Consider the following 20,908-nt stretch of genomic DNA (forward strand, 5'->3'; position numbering starts at 1 on the left):
AATGAGGTGAGAGTAAGGAGGAAAAAGGGAGGAAAAATTAACAGAACAGCAACAAGTTCATCACAGGAGAGAGCATAAACAATGCATGTTAAACACATAACACACATGTGCACACACACACACACACCATATTGATAGAATTTTCAGAGAGACATAATTTGCTAAGGAATATTGGATTAGCATTTCACTACATGGTCAAAGAAATGATGAAGAAATTGATAAGTACTATAATAAGACCCAGATTAGAATATGCAGGAGTTGTGTGGACCCCCCATAAAAAGAAACACATAAGGAAGTTGGAGACTACAAAAAATGGCTGCAAGAATGTTCCATAATTTGAAGGGATGACATATGAGGAGAGACTAAAGGCTATGGATCTACCAACCCTGGAACAGAGAAGGGAGAGAGGGATCTGATACAAGTTTATAAATTGATTAACGGAATGGATCAAGTGGATAATGAGAAACTGATCCTGAGAGAAGAATATGACATTAGAAGCACAAGATCGCATAGTAAAAAACTGAGGAAGGGAAGATGTCTGAGAGATGTTAAAAAATATAGTTTCCCGCAAAGATGTGTTGAGACTTGGAACAGTTTGAGTGAGGAAGTGGTGTCAGCAAAGATTGCGCATAGTTTTAAAGAAAAATTGGATAAGTGTAGATATGGAGACAGGGCCACACGAGCGTAAAGTCCAGGCCCTGTAAAACTACAACTAAGTAAATACACCAGAAACACCCTTACAAAACACACACACACACATACCCTCCCCCACACACACACACATACAGCAAAAATCACCCATACAAAACACACACAAATCCCTGACACACCCTAACAAGCACACAGCATTCTCCCTCCCCACACACACACACACACACACAACCACTACAAACACACCATTGCCTTGCTGACATTCCCCCCAGTGGCTATGGCCTTGAACTGTGGTGAGGCATAGACCAGACCAAGAGGGGCCAAGTCAAGACGCTCCAGCTCCTCCTGTGTCTTGACGTCCACCACATGCAGCCTCTCCCTGGCATCCATGAGGGCCAGCGTTCGTGTGTTGAGCCAAGCCAGACCCTGCACTACGTAAGGTAAGGACATCTTCTGCAGCGCCACAAACTGCAGCTCCTCCTGGCTTCCGTGGGTGACCTGTGGGGTGTTGCGGTTAGGTTAGGTTAGGTGTGGTTTGGATGGTATAGGGTATGTTAGATTAGGTTAGTGTTGGGTTGGTTTAGGTGCAGTGTAAGGGTGTGTCATAATGGTATCTGTGAGGTAGGTTAAGTTAAGTTTGGTTAGGTTATTTATCTATTCATTTTTTATCTATCATTATTTATTCTTTAAGTTAGGTTAGGTCATATCAGGCTAGTGTTTGGTTGGTTTGCGTGTGGTGTGAAGGTGTGAACATGGTGAAATCAGTTAAGATGTTTAAGTTACGTTAAGCTGGTTTATAGTTTATGTGCATGTGTTATGAGAGTGTGAGGTGGTGTTTGGATGGTTTGGTGGTGATGTGAGGTGGTGGAATAGCCATGTTAGTTACCTATGCCATCTTTTGGCACCACCACTACAATCACTTCACCACCACCACCACTACCACAAGCAATACCTGATAGAAATAGATGGAGTGCTCCCTGCCAAACGCCAGCACAGGATCAATAACTCTGGTGCCGTCGGACATCTGGATCACCACAAACTGCCATGCGAGGAGAGGCAGTGTGGCCGGTGAAGCCTTCAGAGGATGTGAGAACAGGACCTTCAGCTGCGGCCTCAGTGACACAACAATGACCTGCGGAGGATTACAAAATTGTACACACACACACACAAAACTAACAAGAAATGGAGTTAAAATTGAGAAAAATGTTTAAATAAGTGATGCAAAAAGTAATCCATGGAGACTATTTGTGGTTGAAGGTGCATAAGGGTAGTCAAAACTCTTAGCGTCAGTAGTCAGGGTAAGAAATAATAAAGTTAAGATTGAGATAAGGGTTTCAATAAGGTTCTTTCAGTGATGCAATGATCTGCGGAGGAAATCAAACTTGTACACAGAAATATTTTCAGAACAAAACAATTCAGTAAAACAAAACAAAATGCATAAAAGCTTAATGTAACTTAACATAGTTTAACCCTTTGAGAAAAACACTTCAACAAACCAAATATGAAAAACTGAAGTCAACCTAACCTAAACCCTAAGAACAAACAACTGAGAATAAAATAAAACTTTACTTAATATATGAAAAAAAGAGCATCAAAAAGTTCCCCTAACAACCAAAACCCTTGAAAAACAATAATTTGAAAAGAACAACCAAAAAACACACAGAAAAAACTGAACCTGAACTAACCAAGCCTATAAAAAAACAAATAAATAAATAAAATAAAATAAGAGTAGAAAAATCCATTTAAAAAAACTCAACTTATGCTAACCAAACCCAACCATTCAAAATCAAACACTATTTAAAACAACACTGTGATAAAAAAAAAAAATAAATAAATAAATAAATAAATAAATAAATAAATAACAAAACAAAATAAAATGAAGTAATAACAATAATAAAAATAATAATAACAACAATAATAATAGTAAATAAATAAATAAAATACCTGAACTTATCCAAACCTGTGAAGAAGTAAATAATAATGAAAAAAAATAGAAATGCACAGGCCAACTTTCTAACCTAACCTAACCTAACCTTGGATATTGTTGCCATGGCCAGGATAACGGTCTCCACTGATGGCGTGGCTCTGAACTGTGACATGAGGAGTGGCTCGATGGTGCACACTTCCCCTCGGCTGCCGGAGAAGATGCACCGCGATTCATTAGAGTTGAGGCCCATCGTGCGCTTCACCGACAACTCAAACACCGAGCCACCGCTGTCGCTGATCACCGCCACACCAGGGTAGTCCGTCCACTGCGGGGATAAACAAACTACATGAACAAATTGAGGGAGAGATAGATAAACTTGTGAAAGATAAACAAACTAGTAAATAAAAAAAAATATGCAGGAGGAACGTTGAAGGAAATTAAGGGATAAATAAACTAGATGAATGAATGTCCACTGCAGTGATGAACTAATGAGGCAAATGAAATTGAACCGAGACAAAGGATCTAAGAACATCAAACGAGCGCAAGAGAGACATTAGCCTCCTTCATCTCTTTTTCCTTTGTTCTAATTTCAATGTTAGATTCAAAGGATAAAGAGGTGAAGGAGGATAATCTATCTCTTGCGCTTGTTTGATGTTCTTAGATCCTTTGTCTCTCGGATTGATTTTATTTGCTTAACTAATTCATCAGAAGCAATACCCAGGCACATGAAGAAAGGAGATATACTAGATTAAATTAAGGTCTGACGGATGAGCTTGTGGGTAGTCTGTCCACTGTGGGGATAAACAAACTATATGAATAATTAAGGAGTGATTGATAAGCTTGTGAAAGATTGATACACACACAAGTAAATGTTTTTATAACTACTGTTCAGTTTGTTCATTTAGAGAGAGGCTGAAGAAAATGACTAGTTTTATGTCATTCTTTAGTGTGTCTACCCCCATTAAGTTAGAGAACAAAGAAGAGAATCTGAATTTAAACTTGTATTTCTACAGCTTACCTTTAGGAAGCAGAGGTTTTCAGGTAAATATAATCTTAATCTAACCCAACCTAACCCAGCCTAACTTAACTTAACATAGCTTAACCTAACCCAACCTAACATAACTTATCCTAACCTTAACATAACCTAACCTAACCCAACCTAACATAGCTTAACCTAACCTAACCTAACCCAACCACACCACACCACACCACACCAGAGCAGACCTTTAGATGCAGTACAGCTGTGAAGGGAGTATGTGCATCTGAGATGGTCTGCAGCAGCTTACTGGAGGTCAGGTCAAAGAGGCAGATTTGACCCTTAGCGAACCCTGCCAGCAGCCTCGTGCAGTCAGGGTTGAGGGCCAGTGCTGACACTGCCCCAAACTGTTCCCCATGCTGGAAAAGATCAGGGAGTGTTAGGAAGTGTTAGGGCTCTGTCTTGTAGATAGAGGAAGGTGAGTGAGTGAGTGAGTGAGGGAGGGAGGGAGGGAGGGAAGGAGGAAAGGAGGGAAGGAAGGAAGGAGAGAGAACAGGAGAGGAGAGAAGAGAAGAGATGAGATGAGAGGAAGGAAAAGGAAAAGGAAAAGAGAAAGAAAAAGAAAAGGAGAGAAGAGAGAAGTGAGAAGGAGAGAGAAAAAGAAGGAAGGAAGGAAGGAAGGAAGGGAGGAGAGGAGAGGAGAGGAGAGGAGAGGAGAGGAGAGGAGAGGAGAGGAGAGGAAGAGGAGAGGGAGGAAGAGGAGAGGAGAGGAGAGGAAAGGAGAGGAGAGGAGAGAAAGGAAATGAAGTGAGACATAGAGGAAGGAAAAAAAGAAAAAAAATAAATAAATAAGAAAGGAAAGAATTAATGAGAGAAAAAAATAAATAAAATAAATAATAAAAACAATAATTCAAATCTTAAGCAACAAAAATTAACAAACACAAACTTCCAGACACAACAATCATTCCATTAAAACACATCCAAACAGCACAAAGAAACCCAAACAAACACTGACACACCCTGACTTGCTAAACTATCCTACTCAAGACAACAAAGCATATCAAGAAACACATGAATATCTCAATCAATGAAAACTGAATCTACACATCAAAGCACCCACAAAAAAGGATTGAAAGACCAGAATTAAAAAAATACAGATACAAACACAACCTTTCCACTAAAACACGTCCAAACTAGAATGAAAGAGACAAAAAGCATAAAAAATGAGAAAACATGAAAAAAAAAAAAGCACGGATACAAACACAAGATCTTTCCACTTAAACACATCCAAACTAAAGCAAAACAGACAAAAAGCATAAGAAAAAACAAAACATTTGAAAGAACAATGAAGAGACAAGAATTAACAAACACAGAGATACGCTAAAACACATCCAAAGAAATTAAAGACTGGAGAGAGATGCAAACACAAAAACTTTCCATTCAAACACAACTAAACAAAAAGAATAAGAGAGAAAATGTAGAAGAAAAGAGAAAATGTATAAAAAAACAATGAAGAGACCACAATTAACGAATAGATACAAACACAAGATCCTTCCACTCAAACACATCCATCTAAAACACACGTGTCAAATTCAGGCCCGCGGGCCAAATTTGGCCCGCGTTGTAATTATAATTGGCCCGCAAGATCATATCAAATGTGCATTAGAGCTGGCCCGTGGTATATACTGTGCCGCTAATACTACAAATCCCACAATGCTTTGCTATAGTCCTTCTACGGCCTGATGAACACCTTCACTCCGTCCTGAGGCTTTCCTCAGCTCAGAGCCTGACCCCAGACATTGATGAACTTGCATCTAAGAAAAGATGCCAGGTATCTGGCTCAGACCAATGTGCAAAGTAAATCAGAGTGTAGCAAACTGAGCTTGAATATATCTGTTTCTTATGCACTTTTTCTACTGCAAGGCAGGGTCTGTTAATAGTTGAAATGTTGGATTTTTATTAAGTGACATTATAATTTTTGGTTCTTTTGTTGTTGGCTTTGAAAAAGGTTTACTTTAAAAAGGAACTTGAAAGGATACGGGGAGAGACATACTTTATTTATTTATTTAAATAAGAAATGAATACCAGATTCTGTGTTTAAGCAAAGCTAAAGTTTGTTTCCATATGAAAAGGTTAAACATTACATATCAGTTGCAGTTAATTTTTCAATAAATATTGAGTTTGGCCTGTGACTTTACTTCACTGATTAATTTTGGCCCACTGTGAATTTGAGTTTGACACCCATGAGATCCAAATTAACCATGAGACATAAAAACACAAGATCCATGCGTGCTTTGGGGTCCGAGGGGTCTCTAAGCACATGGGTTCGAATCTTGTCCACGTTCCGAGTGTAGGTTGGGCTTCCTCACTCGGGGCAATGGTTTCCTAGCGGGTGGGCTTTGAGATAGGAGGTACCCCATATAATACCCCCTTTATTCCATAAATTCCCATGAAAACCCCACATGGTATAAAAAAAAAAAAAAAAAAACACACACACACACACACACACACACTGTGGAACTTAGAGGAGAAGGGTGGCTTAAAAGGAAGCACATTGAGATTGATGGAAAATTATTAGAAAGGGAGAGAAATAAGGACGGTAGTCAAAGATATGAAGTCCAAGTGGAGAGCAGTAGAAAGCGGAGTGCTGCAGGGGTCAGTATTGGTGCCAATACTTTTTCTCATATATATAAACGACATGACAGAGGGAGTGAACAGCTACATAAATCTGTTTGTGGACGATGCGAAACTGTGCAGAGTTATAAAGCAAAAAGAGGATTGTGAAATACTGCACGAAGATCTAAATAAGATCTGGAAATGGAGTAAAAAGTGGGAGATGGAATTCAATGTGGACAAAAGCCATGTCATGGAAATGGGAAAGAGTGAAAGACGACCAGTGGGAATCTATAAGATGGGAGATGGAGTAGAACTAGAGAAAGTAAAAAAGGAAAAGGACTTGGGAGTGACGATGGAAGAAAACAATCAGCCAGTAAGCCATATTGATAGAATTTTCAGAGAGACATAATTTGCTAAGGAATATTGGATTAGCATTTCACTACATGGACAAAGAAATGATGAAGAAATTGATAAGTACTATAATAAGATCCAGATTGGAATATGCAGTTGTGTGGATGCCCCATAAAAAGAAACACAAGGAAGCTGGAGAGACTACAAAATATGGCTACAAAAATGGTTCCAGAATTTGAAGGGATGACATATGAGGAGAGACTAAAGGCTATGGATCTACCAACCCTGGAACAGAGAAGAGAGAGAGGGGATTTGATACAAGTTTATAAATTGATTATCAGAATGGACCAAGTGGATAATGAGAAACTGATCCTGAGAGAAGAATATGACATTCGAAGCACAAGATCACATAGTAAAAAACTGAGGAAGGGAAGATGTCTGAGAGACGTTAAAAAATATAGTTTCCCGCAGAGATATGTTGAGACTTGGAACAGTTTGAGTGAGGAAGTGGTGTCAGCAAAGAGTGTGCATAGTTTTAAAGAAAAATTGGATAAGTGTAGATATGGAGACAGGGGCACACGAGCGTACAGCCCAGGCCCTGTAAAACTACAACTAGGTAAATACACATTGGCAACACTTGTAAAAGTGTGCACAGAAACTAAGGTAACCAATGATCTTGTGCCTTGTGACTAACCTGTGTGGAGCCAAGACAGCATTTGAGCGCCTGTGTGGGTTCAAAGACCAGGATTAAACCATGACTGGTGCCTATACAGATCACCAGACCCACAGCCATGGTCGTTGGTAGCCCTGCTCCCACTCGGTCCTGCGGTAATGAGGCTGGTTAGCTTAGGTTAGGTTAGGAGTGCAATGCTAAGAATGATAGACAAACACACTGGTGACCTTTAAAGTAGTAATAGGTAGATGAATAAATGAACTTTCAATATAAAAGACAAACTCTGAATAGATTTATGACAGATGAAAAACAAGCTTGCAATATGTAGATAAGAAAAACACAATGAATAAATTAGCGATACATGGATAAACAAATACACACACACACACACACACACACACACACACACACACACACACACACACACACACACACCAGCAGGGACACTCACATGGGCAGACACCAGCTGGGACGCCACACCCTTGAGAATAACGTGCCGCAGAATAGAGCCATGTGTTCTGCTCTGGGGTTCCCGCCGGCCCCTACCGCCCCCAGCACTGTGCCGTTCACTAGAGGAAGTGCGGCTGCGGCTCTCCGAACTGCCGCGGGAGTGCACTGATAGAGTGTCGCCGCCCTCCGTGGAGAAGGAACTCTGGGGGTGTGGTAGGTTGGGTTAGATTAGGTTAGGTTTAAAAAATACAATAATAACTATAACAATAATAAAAATAATAATAATAAAAATAATAATAATAACAAATAATAAAAAAAAGTTACAAAATATTAATAAAGAAAAGAACATTAATTCCAGCCTTCTGATATAATAATAATAATAATAATAATAATAAGAGGAGGAGGAAGAAGAAGAAGAAGAAGAAGAAGAAGAAGAAGAAGAAGAAGAAGAAGAAGAAGAAGAAGAAGAAGAAGAAGAAGAAGAAGAGCAGCAACAACAACAACAACAGCAACAAAAAAAAAAAAAAAAAAAAAAAAAAAAAAAAGAAAAAAGACAGAACAAGAACAAAAAGCGAAGATGATGTAAATAAGAACATTAATAACAACCTTTCTATAATAAAAATAACAATAATAATAATAATACTAAAAAGAACAACAACAACAACAACAACAACAACAACAATGCGCTAACTGTCCCCTGGCATGAGCTGACCTTTGGCTGGGGCGGCGTGGGGTGGGTGAGGTCCAGGTCATCCTCGGACACACTGCCGGGCTCCTCCTCCCTCAAGATGCTCTCCAGTGTGGGCAGCTCACCCACTGGCGGCAGCTGGAACTCCTCATCGTCCAGCTGCAACACACACTACACTGCTATCACTGCTACACTGGTAATACTACTGGTACACTCTGGCAACACACACACAACACTGATACACTCTGGCAACACACACAACACTGGTACACTCTGGCAACACACACACAACGCTGGTACACTCTGGCAACACACACACAACGCTGGTACACTCTGGCAACACACACACAACGCTGGTACACTCTGGCAACACACACACAACACTGGTACACTCTGGCAACACACACACAACACTGATACACTCTGGCAACACACACAACACTGGTACACTCTGGCAACACACACACAACGCTGGTACACTCTGGCAACACACACACAACGCTGGTACACTCTGGCAACACACACACAACACTGGTACACTCTGGCAACACACACAACACTGGTACACTCTTGCAACACACACACAACACTGGTACACTCTGGCAACACACACAACACTGGTATACTCTGGCAACACACACAACACTGGTACACCCTGGCAACACACACAACACTGGTACACCCTGGCAACACACACAACACTGGTACACTCTGGCAACACACACAACATTGGTACACCCTGGCAAAACACACAACACTGGTACACTCTGGCAACACACACAACACTGGTAATACTGGTACACCCTAGCAACACACACACAACACTGGTACACCCTGGCAACACACACAACACTGGTAATACTGGTACACCCTAGCAACACACACACAACACTGGTACATCCTGGCAACGCACAAGACTGCAACACTCTGGCAACACACACACAACACTGGTAATACAGGTGCACCCTGCCAACACATACAACACTCTGGTAACACACAAACACTGGTAACACACAAACACTGGTAATACTGCTACACCCTGCTAACACACACACCACTGCAACACTGGCAACACACACACACAACACTGGTAATACTTGTACACTCTGGCAACACACACAACACTGCAACACTGGCAACACACACAACACTGCAACATTGGCAACACACACAACACTGCAACACTCTGGCAACACACACAACACTGCAACACTCTGGCAACACACACACAACATTGCAACACTCTGGCAACACACACACAACACTGCAACACTCTGGCAACACACACACAACACTGCAACACTCTGGCAATACACACGCAACACTCTTGCAACACACACACAACACTGCAACACTCTGGCAACACACACACAACACTGGTAATACTGGTACACCCTGCCAACAAATACAACACTGCAACACTCTGGCAACACACACACAACACTGGTAATACTGCTACACCCTGCCAACACATACAACACTGCAACACTCTGGCAACACACACACAACACTGGTAATACTGCTACACCCTGCCAACACATACAACACTGCAACACTCTGGCAACACACACAACACTAGTACACCTTGCTTCTCATCATCCAGCTGCAACATACACAACACTGCAACACTACCAACACACACATCACTAGTACACCTTGCTCATCATCCAGCTGCAACACACATCACAACACTGGTAATACTGGTACACCCTGCCAACACACATTACACTGCAACACTCTGGCAATACACACAACACTAATACACTTTGCTCCTCATTGTCCAGCTGCAACACACACACAACACTACAACACTGGTATACTCTGCCAACACACACACAACACTGCAACACTATTACACTCTGGCAATATGCACAACACTGGTACACCCTGCTCCTCATTGTCCAGCTGCAACAAACACACAACACTGCAACACTGGTACACTGCCAACACTGGTAATACTGGTATACTCTGGCAATACACGACACTAGTAACACTGACTAAACAATGGTACAATCTGATAACACTGGAACACTGGTAACATTGACTTAACACTGGTAACACTGCAACACTCCCTTATCTGGTGTGATGCTAATAGTTCTGTTAAGTGCTCACCTGGGTGTTTAAATTGAGCTAACTTCTTACCTAACCTCACCTAACCTAACTCAACCTATTCTAACCTAACAACCTAATGTAACCTAACCTAACCTAACCCAAGAGCTGTGAAGGGGAAGCTGGGAAACAAGAAGTGCTGGAGGGACTTCTATATTAGGACAGTGCCACCAGAACATTAGTAAATAGAATGGCATGTTTCATCTTCATTTTTACCCTAATGGAACGTAATTTAACCTAACCTTACCGACACCCACCCTAATCTAACCTAACCACACACCACCTTTAGAAATAGACAAGAAAATAAATATGCCCAGCTTTCCATCAGTTTCTTTCTCATAGTAAATAGAGAGGCTTTCATTTTAAAGTTTATCCTAAGGACCTAACCTAACCTAACCACCACCACACACCCTACCTTCCCCTAACACATTCACCTTCAGAAATAAACAATAAAAATAAATATGTCTGTTAACTCTTAACAATAGCACCTCCATAAGTATTTTTAAATATCCCCTTTCCCCTTCACCAAGCTCAGGGGCACATAGGGAATCAGGTTTTCTTGGGGGGGAGACAAATTTAGCTAAATTTTACCCCAAAACCCCCGGTAGCACTTTTACTCTAACCTAACCAAACTTACCCTAAATGTCTTTTAACACTAGATTAAACTAATTGTTGGGCTGAGCCTCTAGAATCTTTACCCTAACCTAAATGTCTTCTAGCAGGGGGAGCTGCGTCCCCCCAGACCCTTCCAATGACCCTCAACGTCACATTGTACCAGGTGACAGTAGCGGTACGCTCACCACCGCACACACGCACAACTCTCCTTGGTGGCGGGTGGGCGGGGCGACAAGCTTGGTCACTATGGACGTACTTTTTGTGAGGCACCAACACACTTTGCGAGGCTGTGCAGGACACAACTAAGGCCGTCCGCCAAATAAAACTACAAAAAACGTGTTGGGCATAAACTACTTCATCACTAAATGTCAGGATTTTACTGCTTCGTTAGGCGGTGCTAGTGGTGAGATTATCCCGTACCGTAAATACGTCCAGCTTTCCCTTTCAATAAATAATAGAGGGGAGTGTTTCATCTTAATATTTGCCCTCGGAACCTAACCTGATCTACCCTTACCTCGCCACCACACAGCCTGCCTTCCCCTAACACATCCACCTTCACAAAATAGACAGTGAAAAATTACATGACACTAATTATATTGACACTAACAAATTCTACGTTCGGCTTTCCATTTTCCCTCCAAACACATAAATTACGTCACTCTCGTCTCTTATTTCCCTATTAAGTCCTTGACAGGGTTGAGCTGAGTGCCTCACCTCCTCCAGCTGCAGCTCTAACTGCTTGAGAAGGCTGTTATCGTCAGTCTTCGTCAGGTGGTTTGACAGCTGATCCTCCCCTCCCGCCGCCATGTTTGTCTTGCTGCTGATGATGACTTCTAATCTTGATCTTGGTAATGTGACTTCATCTTTAACCCTTTCGGGACCATGACCACGGAGGTTACACTGAGGGAAGCGGCACGCGCCTATACCGCTGAACTAAAAATGTGAAGGTAGTGGGCGGAGCTTATGAGGCGGTGGGCGGAGTTTACGATCGCAACTTACACCCAAAACATTGGCCTCTCCTGTGTTAAGCAATGGAAAATTGCCGCTTTCTTTTTCATCACTAGAGGAAAACTAAGAAAGAACTGATGGTTTGACTTATGTAAACCACATTATAGTTTTCTAAATATGTCATGCAGACTTATTATTAACGGTGTTACTCCGAAATAGCTAAAATATTCAAAGAAATACAACATGACGTTTCCGGGAGAAATTATGGTAAAAGATTTTTTTTTTCTCGTTTATTACATGGTAAGAAACAAACAGCGAAGTAAAATTTCAGTGATTGATGTTTTTTTTTTCAAATACCTAGTGACATGAAATCACACATCATTTTAAATAGAGAGAGAGAGAGAGAGAGAGAGAGAGAGAGAGAGAGAGAGAGAGAGAATGTGCTACCTACTTTATACCTATACTTATAAGTTATATTACTACTATTACTAAAAATACAGGTACAGGATAAGCTGTACCTATTACTTAACTATGCAGTAGTACAAATATCATTCTAGTTGTAAACTTTCAAATAATAATCTAGTTAATATGGTAACTTGCTACGCTGATCCGGGCAACAGCGCAACCCTCGGCACCCAACCACCCACCCTCCGGACTACTTAATTCAGTCCTTATAGTCTTCGGTGACGGCAGCAGGTGCATTATATATATATATATATATATATATATATATATATATATATATATATATATATATATATATATATATATATATATATATATATATATATATATATATATATATATATATATATATATATATATATATATATATATATATATATATATATATATATATATATATATATATATATATATATATATATATATATATATATATATATATATATATATATATATATATATATATATATATATATATATATATATATATATATATATATATATATATATATATATATATATATATATATATATATATATATATATATATATATATATATATATATATATATATATATATATATATATATATATATATATATATATATATATATATATATATATATATATATATATATATATATATATATATATATATATATATATATATATATATATATATATATATATATATATATATATATATATATATATATATATATATATATATATATATATATATATATATATATATATATATATATATATATATATATATATATATATATATATATATATATATATATATATATATATATATATATATACATATATATATATATATATATATATATATATATATATATATATATATATATATATATATATATATATATATATATATATATATATATATATATATATATATATATATATATATATATATATATATATATATATATATATATATATATATATATATATATATATATATATATATATTTTTTTTTTTTTTTTTTTTTACGGTAAGGCCTATAGCGCCTGTAGGCACACTTGAAGAGTGTATGGGAAGCGCTGTTCAGCTTCCGCCCATTAGTGGCGTGGGCAACTTTATTTATAGTGGTACCCATATTAGGACCCATATCACCCCCAAGCTCATCTTGGGTGTAACCACCTACAACCTGGGTATCATGGTGACATATAGGTAACTTTAAACCACTCGACAAATGGCAAAGTGTTTAAGGCTGTACGTGGTGGGATTCGAACCTACGCGTGGACATCTGCCCGATCCCCGGTTAGTAGCTACTGCTACATTTGATTAAAAGTATCTTACTTATACAGTAATAGTGTTGATTGTGGCAAGTGGCAACTCTTAACTTGATGGAACACCTGCTCCCCCAGTTGTGGCTGCCCCAACCCCACCCCACCACCGACCACAACCACTCCCATTCCCACTGATTTAACTTTGTATATAAATGTGTGACGCCGCGCTGGCAGGACGTGAAGCACTAAGAGGGAAGACAGACTAGTGAGTAACAAAAAGAATGGCGTGTTGGTAGCCTCTCAGTAAGCAGAGGTTAACTATTCATACACGGTTGTAGGCACTTAATTAAGGCGGTGTAATTAACCTCGGTCGTCTGCTGGTCACCCAGCCAGTCTTCCCCATTACGGAGCGAGCTCAGAGCTCATAGACCGATCTTCGGGTAGGACTGAGACCACATTACACTCCACACACCAGGAAAGCTAGGCCACAACCCCTCGAGTTACAGCACGTACCTATTTACTGCTAGGTGAACAGGGTTTACACATTAAGAGGCTTGCCCATTTGCCTCGCCGCCTCCGGAACTCGAATCCGGACCTTCTCGAGTGTGAGTCGAGCGTGCTAATCACTACACTACGCGGTGTGTGTGTGTGTGTGTGTACTGACAAGAAGGCTGAGGCGGTCCGCCGCGGGACAGTGTCCATTACGAAACTTTGTGTATAACTCATTATACATATTTCATAGTGGTGTCATGTCTTAGCCTAACGTTGCCAGCCCCCAGGACGAAACACCAAGGAATGAACCATCGCAGATCATTAAACAAGGCAAATAGTTACCAGGTACAGACCCTCACATCAGTGTTTATAGTTAACTCAATATTTGACCGTCACAACTCGTCCCTACCCACTCCAGCCCTGCCTTGCCATCCTCCAGGACAACATATCGCTGAACTAACACCCGCTGGGAAGGTAGAAACCCAAAATAACGAGTAAATCGTAATTAAACGAACGAACCATTGATCCGGTGCTTATCTCTCGGCCATTATCTCTCATCTTTCACTTAATATATGCCAGATACGTACCAAAGTGGAGCCGCTGACCTAATTTTTCACGTTGGTTGTTGAGATATATCCGCTATTGTCTCATTTGCGTATGGTGAAAGCTTAGAAATGCTAAGCGGGGGGAGCAGCGGCCACTGCGTGACGTCATCAGCCATTTTCCCGCGTGACGTCATCAGCCGGGCCATCTTGCTTTTCCTCTCCCAGTCTGTTGAATTCCGATATCATTATTTATTGCTCTCACTTTATTTTATTTTGGCTCATAAGTAACTTTTTATTGTTCTCAGACATATTTAGTTGTGCTTCAAGTGTTTTTCATGCCTCTCTTGGATGAAATACGTAAATTTTGAAGTCTTATATGGCCTAAATAAGAGCCAGATATCCTCTGCAAATTTTCCATCTCTTCATGCTTATTTTTTTTATTACAGCTTGTAATGAAGTGTGAATGGTTTCAAAAGATATCTTATGAATGGTAAAGAGTGTTCACTCTTGATAAGTGAGAGGTGTCGAATTTCAAAGTAATTTACAGTGTCGTTAAAGCGTGTAAAAGTGACATAATATAGAATATTTATTTTATTATTTCAGGGTGTTGCCAAACTTTGATGTGTTGCGGAAGTGGTTCACATTTAAAAAAAATTTATCAATCGTGTTGAATAAGATTAGTGGCTTTAGCATTGTCTTAGAGCATGTCGATGTTATGACACTTTTATTTACGGTGTTTTTGAAAATATTTGTAGGTAAATTTTTTGTTTAATACAATATCCCCTATCTTTACCATCACCCCCAACCCCTCCAACAAGCTTGGGGGCCTTTGGGGAATCGGGGATTTTGGGTGGGGGAGACATATATGAGTGATATATGGCTTTTTGAAAAATCTAAGGAAATTTCCCTACACATTTGAAGAATTTCCCTAAATCTAAGGATATTTCATTAAATCTAGAGAATTTCTCCAAATCTAGGAAAATATCCCTAAATGTAGGGAAGTTTGACATACCATAACCTTTCCCCTCTGGGACACTAACCTAACCCTAACATAAACCTAACCTAACATATCCTAGCCCTATAATACTAACCTAACCTAACCTAAACTAACGTATCCTAGCCAGGAGGGCTGCACCCCCTTGACCCCCCTATAACACTAACCCAACCCTAACATAAACCTAACTTACCGTATCCTTGCTTTGGGGCTGCTTCCCCCACACCGATTCTCTTATAGGTTGACACAATATGCCCTGTCTTTACTAATAATACCCCTCCTCACAATACCTTAAAGAAAGGTTGAAGGTCTTGGCTGTGGGACATCATCTTCTCGATTGTCGTTAAGTTCACTGTCCTCTACGGGGACAGCATGAGCGATGATTTCCCAGTAATTAAATTCGCAACATTTACAACTAATGTCAACGGTGGCCATGGCTAAACTGTGCACACAGATGTCTTTGTGCACCTGTCTGCCCAGCTGTGCCCCGCCTACGAATACCTATAGTAAATTCCCATTGGCGCAGCTCATGGTGTTAAGAGGTGGTGGCACGTCATTGGACAAAAGAACTATAGACACAATAAGAATCCTATTTAGCAGTTACCCACAAACCCCAGCTATAAACAAATGCAAGTCAGTGTACTGCTCACTTCCGAGTGTGATGGAGCTCTGAGGCTCGCCGCAGCTTGCTTGACTTAAGAGAAAACTTGCCGAACACCGCACATTCCCGGACCTATTGCAGCGTTATTATTAATTTGCGGGAGGTAGTGTACTTACTGAAAATGTTGTAAATAGTAAGAACAACAACCTAAGGGTGGCCAAAACCATCTAGAGTTTATTGTACTAAACTGTAACAGAACCTATTTGTATTATTCCTTATTTCGGCAATAATTTTATATTTTAGTAATTAGTTCTGATTTGTGACAAGTCAGAATTTATGTAGTATTCATGTCCATCTGCCTTTTTAAGAATTGCCATTTTCAAAATGGATTACTTAACGTAAATATGTCATCCACATAGGGGAGGGGCGGCCGTAACTTGGGCATTCCCATGTATGTACTATTTTCAATGGGTTGTTGGTAATGGTTGGGGTATAAGGGTGATAGGGGCAGCAGCAGACCAATAGTGCACTGGCTTCACTTTTGTGCTGTCATGCCACCTACTCTAATTCAACCTCCTTGACTATGACACATTTCCATATTCATTCTGCTTACTACCTGGTGATTTTATACAGCTTCAGAAATCTATGTGGGGGTTGAAATAGTGAAGACTGTGGCCATTAATCTTCTAACCTCTATAGACACTTCCTAATGTAAATAAAATGGTCTAATTGTACCCAAAACTCAAGATAAAAATGTGTCCTAGTATTGAAGGGGTTAACTATGTGATAATAATGATATCAAACCATTAACTAGGTCATGTGCATTTTAGTTTTCTCATTTACATATATATTATCTCTGTGATATTGAAAAAACAGCCTTTTAGAGAATAGAGTAAATAAAACGGGTTGTAGTGGAAGTTGTATTTTACAAGGATGTTTTCATGGCTGTAGTGAAAGTTTAACTAGCATTCAGCATTAATGCATTACATAATCATAAGAATGCAACATAATATCTCTGTTGTCCTTTGAAAAAACAGCCTTAGTTAGAGAAAAAAGCAAATACAACAGGCTGCAGTGGAAGTTATGGTTTTCAAGGGTGTTTTCATGGCTGTAATGAAAGTTTAGCTAGTATTCAGCATTCTAAAGCAAATACTCATAAGAATACAACAATAATATCTTTATAGTCTTAAAAAACAGCCTTAATTAAAGAATAAAGCAAATAAAACAGCCTGCAGTTGAAGTTATGGTTTTCAAGGGTCTTTTCATGGCTGTAATGAAAGTTTAGCTAGTATTCAGCATTACTACTGCAAATGTTCATAAGAATACAACATAATATCTCTGTGGCTTTTGAAAAATTAACTAAATTGTAAAGCATGCAAAACAGGCTGTAGTGGAAGTTAGTTTTTAAAGGTGTTTTCATGACTGTAATGAAAGTTTAACAAGAATTTAAAGTACAACAGAGTAATAAGAACACAACATACCATCTCTGTGGCCTTGAGAAATAACCATAGTTAGAAAATAAGGGAAATAAAACTGAAACTGAAAAATAAGACTAAACACAGCATACCATCTGTGCCCTTGAAAAAATACACTGGACCCTTGAACTTCAAAAATAATTAATTCCAGAAGGCTGTTCCATGTCTGAATTGTTCCAAACCCAAAACCATTTTTCCCCATAGGAAACAATGTAAATAATTTTAATCTGTTCCAACACCCCAGACTTTTCCCTAAGTAAATAAGAATTGAACTATGTCAAATCAATAATATTAACTTTTTGGTGGAGAGCTTCATGGCGAGTGTCACTTAACCAATTATTTAGAATATACTGGGTGGTGGCAGCACTACTGGTACCATTAGCATAGTCAGTTAGTGCTATGTGGATGCTTTATTTCACATGTTACACCCCGTCACTACAGTAGTCAAGAAATGTTTTTGTTAGTTACCAGATCAGTGTACTCATATATATATTACTCAGCCATCTCGCCTGGTTAAGTGACTCTGGTCAAATGAAAAACTGGTCCAATGTTCTGACCCCAGCTGGGAATAAGAGGAAGGACACAACATAGAACCACAACAAAAAGGGAATTCATTGATGTTTACCTCTCCCCAACAGTGCTAGTATCACCCAGATTTGGCTGTCTTTGGGTTGTTTGGAATCTGAATTTTGTTTGACCTCCGAGGGTAAACTTCATTGAAATTTTTGTTAGAAATCTGAATTGTTCATAGTCCAAGGTGTTTGAAGTCTGAGGATCCACTGTATATATACTTAAGAGAATAAAGCATACAAAACTGAAAAATAAGCCTAAACACTGCTTGGGATGAGTGAAAATTCCTACTTCTCCCTCTGACAAAATCACCACAAGCCAGGAAAGGATAATAACACTTCGCAGAGCCAGAAAAAAATAAGCCTAAACGCTGCTTCAGATGAGTGAAAATCCCTACTTCTCCCTCTGACAAAATCACCACAAGCCAGGAAAGGATAATAACACTTCGCAGAGCCAGAAAAAAATAATAGTTTATGCCTTTATTATAGAAACAACTCTCTTTCTCTTATATTTCCAGCACTACTTTACAAACATGGCGGCGAGCAGAATGAAACGCTACTCATTACGTGAACGGATAAGATACGTAAATATGTATGTATGTCTGGGAGTATAGGAGTGATGAACCACCAAACACACACAGTAACGTCACCACACACACAGACAGAGAGACAGAAAGAGAGACAGAGAAAAGATCAACAATGAATCACAAAAATATATATCAATTAGAAAAACGTAAACTAAAAAATAAAAAGACTAAATAATAAATAAAAAGACACAAAGCACTATTATCATTTCTCTCTCAATATGAAGGCCATGGTGCAACAAGACACTGTATGTATGTGTGTGTGTATGTATGTATGTATGATGATTTAAATTTATCCACCTTTGAAATTCCCCTTAAGTTTCCCTATGACAGCAGAGTAACCACAGCCACAGCCACAGCGACACCCAATCACTCAATCAACGCACATATAATCCAATGTTTTTATCAGGGAAAGAAGAGTGTGCTGTGTTTGTGGCCACAGCATGGTGAGGTGGTGCTGTGTCAGGTTACCACAGCGTGTTTTGATGATAATGAGGTTTTTGTTAGGGTAGGTTAGGTGTCATTGCTGTGGTCTGGAGTCACACCAATCAATAATGGTAATGCTGTGTTTATATTCAGCACAGCATGGTTAGATGATATTAATGTTATGTTTGTCACAGCTTGGTTTGGTGCTAATGCTATGGTTTGGTTGTCACAGCATTTAGTTGAGAGTAATGCTGTTATATCTGTCACAGCAAGCTTAGATGATAATGCTGTGTTTATAGTTTGTCGCTGCAAGGTTAGGTAGTGTTAATGCTGTGTTATATCTGTCACAGCAAGCTTAGATAATAATGCTGTGTTTATAGTTTGTCACAGCAAGGTTAAGTAGTGTCAATGCTGTGTTATGTTACTCACAGCAAGCTTGGATGATAATGCTGTGTTTATAGTTTGTCGCAGCAAGGCTAGGTAGTGTTAATGCTGTGTTATAGTTTGTCACAGCAAGGCTAGGTAGTGTTAATGCTGTGTTATATCAGTCACAGCAAGTTCAGATGATAATGCTGTGTTTATAGTTTGTCGCAGCAAGGTTAGGTAGTGTCAATGCTGTGTTATGTAAGTCACAGCAAGTTCAGATGAAAATGCTGTGTTTATAGTTAGTCACAGCAAGGCTAGATGATGGTAATGCTGTGTTATAAAAGTCACAGCAAGGCTAAGTGAAGGTAATGCTGTATTTTAACTTAGCACAGCAAGATTAAATGACAATGCTGTGATTATTAGGCACAGCAAGGCCCAGATAAGCTTAGATGCTGCAATTCCATTACCACAGACAGTAAAAACAATAATGCTGTTTATATTAGCCACAGAATAGCTACAAAACCCCCAATGCTGTGAAACTTTGTCCTTATCTATTCCTTACAAGCACTCTATGTCACAATCACCACAGAATCATCCCCATACCATTCACCCATTCCCATAGCCCCTTTCTTCCCTTCACAGCATTAGGTAAAGAAGTAATGGGTTTCTTGTACCTTTAGTGTCCCCTGGCTTAGAAGTGAGGGTAAGTACATTGCAAGCCTTTCTGTACTGCTTCTCTAGTGTTTGTGTTGTTTAAGGTTTAAATGTCAGGGTTTTTTTTCATTTTTTTGTTGTCTTTCTCTTGTTTGTTTTGTGATCTCTTGTTTTTTGTTTACTTGTCTTTCTTTTTTCTTATTTGATTCATCTTTTTCTTTATTTCTGGTTTTCTTTTTTGTTGTAGTTTTGTTTTCTTGTTTCTTTACTTCCTTCTTACTTTTTCTCTATTTTTCTTTCATTTGTGTTTGTTTATATTTTTCTCTCCTTTTCTGCTTCATTTGTTTCTTTCTTTCATTTTTGTCTGTATTTTGCACATTCTTCTTATTTTCATCTTTTTCTCCTCTTGCTCACTTTTCCTTCCTTTCCTTCACTTTCCCCTCATTCTCCTCCATCAATCTTATTTCTCC

The 20,908-nt window shown here is 39.0% G+C and overlaps 1 protein-coding gene across 1 annotated transcript in view; it reads right to left on the reverse strand.

Annotated features, from left to right (window-relative positions):
- LOC123512433 (vacuolar protein sorting-associated protein 8 homolog) overlaps nt 1-11,903 on the reverse strand; it is a 50,670-nt gene extending 38,767 nt beyond the window's left edge. The window contains exons 1-8 of the mRNA XM_045268849.1: nt 11,771-11,903; nt 8,357-8,491; nt 7,646-7,846; nt 7,216-7,344; nt 3,803-3,973; nt 2,685-2,903; nt 1,604-1,783; nt 898-1,149 (exon numbers count right to left, since the gene is read on the reverse strand). Of these exons, the coding sequence (XP_045124784.1) occupies nt 898-1,149; nt 1,604-1,783; nt 2,685-2,903; nt 3,803-3,973; nt 7,216-7,344; nt 7,646-7,846; nt 8,357-8,491; nt 11,771-11,863 (1,380 nt within the window). The 5' untranslated portion in view covers nt 11,864-11,903. The remainder of the gene's footprint in view (nt 1-897; nt 1,150-1,603; nt 1,784-2,684; nt 2,904-3,802; nt 3,974-7,215; nt 7,345-7,645; nt 7,847-8,356; nt 8,492-11,770) is intronic.
- Between the last annotated feature and the right edge of the window lie 9,005 nt (nt 11,904-20,908).

Source organism: Portunus trituberculatus, chromosome 4 (genome assembly GCF_017591435.1).
Source record: "Portunus trituberculatus isolate SZX2019 chromosome 4, ASM1759143v1, whole genome shotgun sequence".
Taxonomy (NCBI): domain Eukaryota; kingdom Metazoa; phylum Arthropoda; class Malacostraca; order Decapoda; family Portunidae; genus Portunus; species Portunus trituberculatus.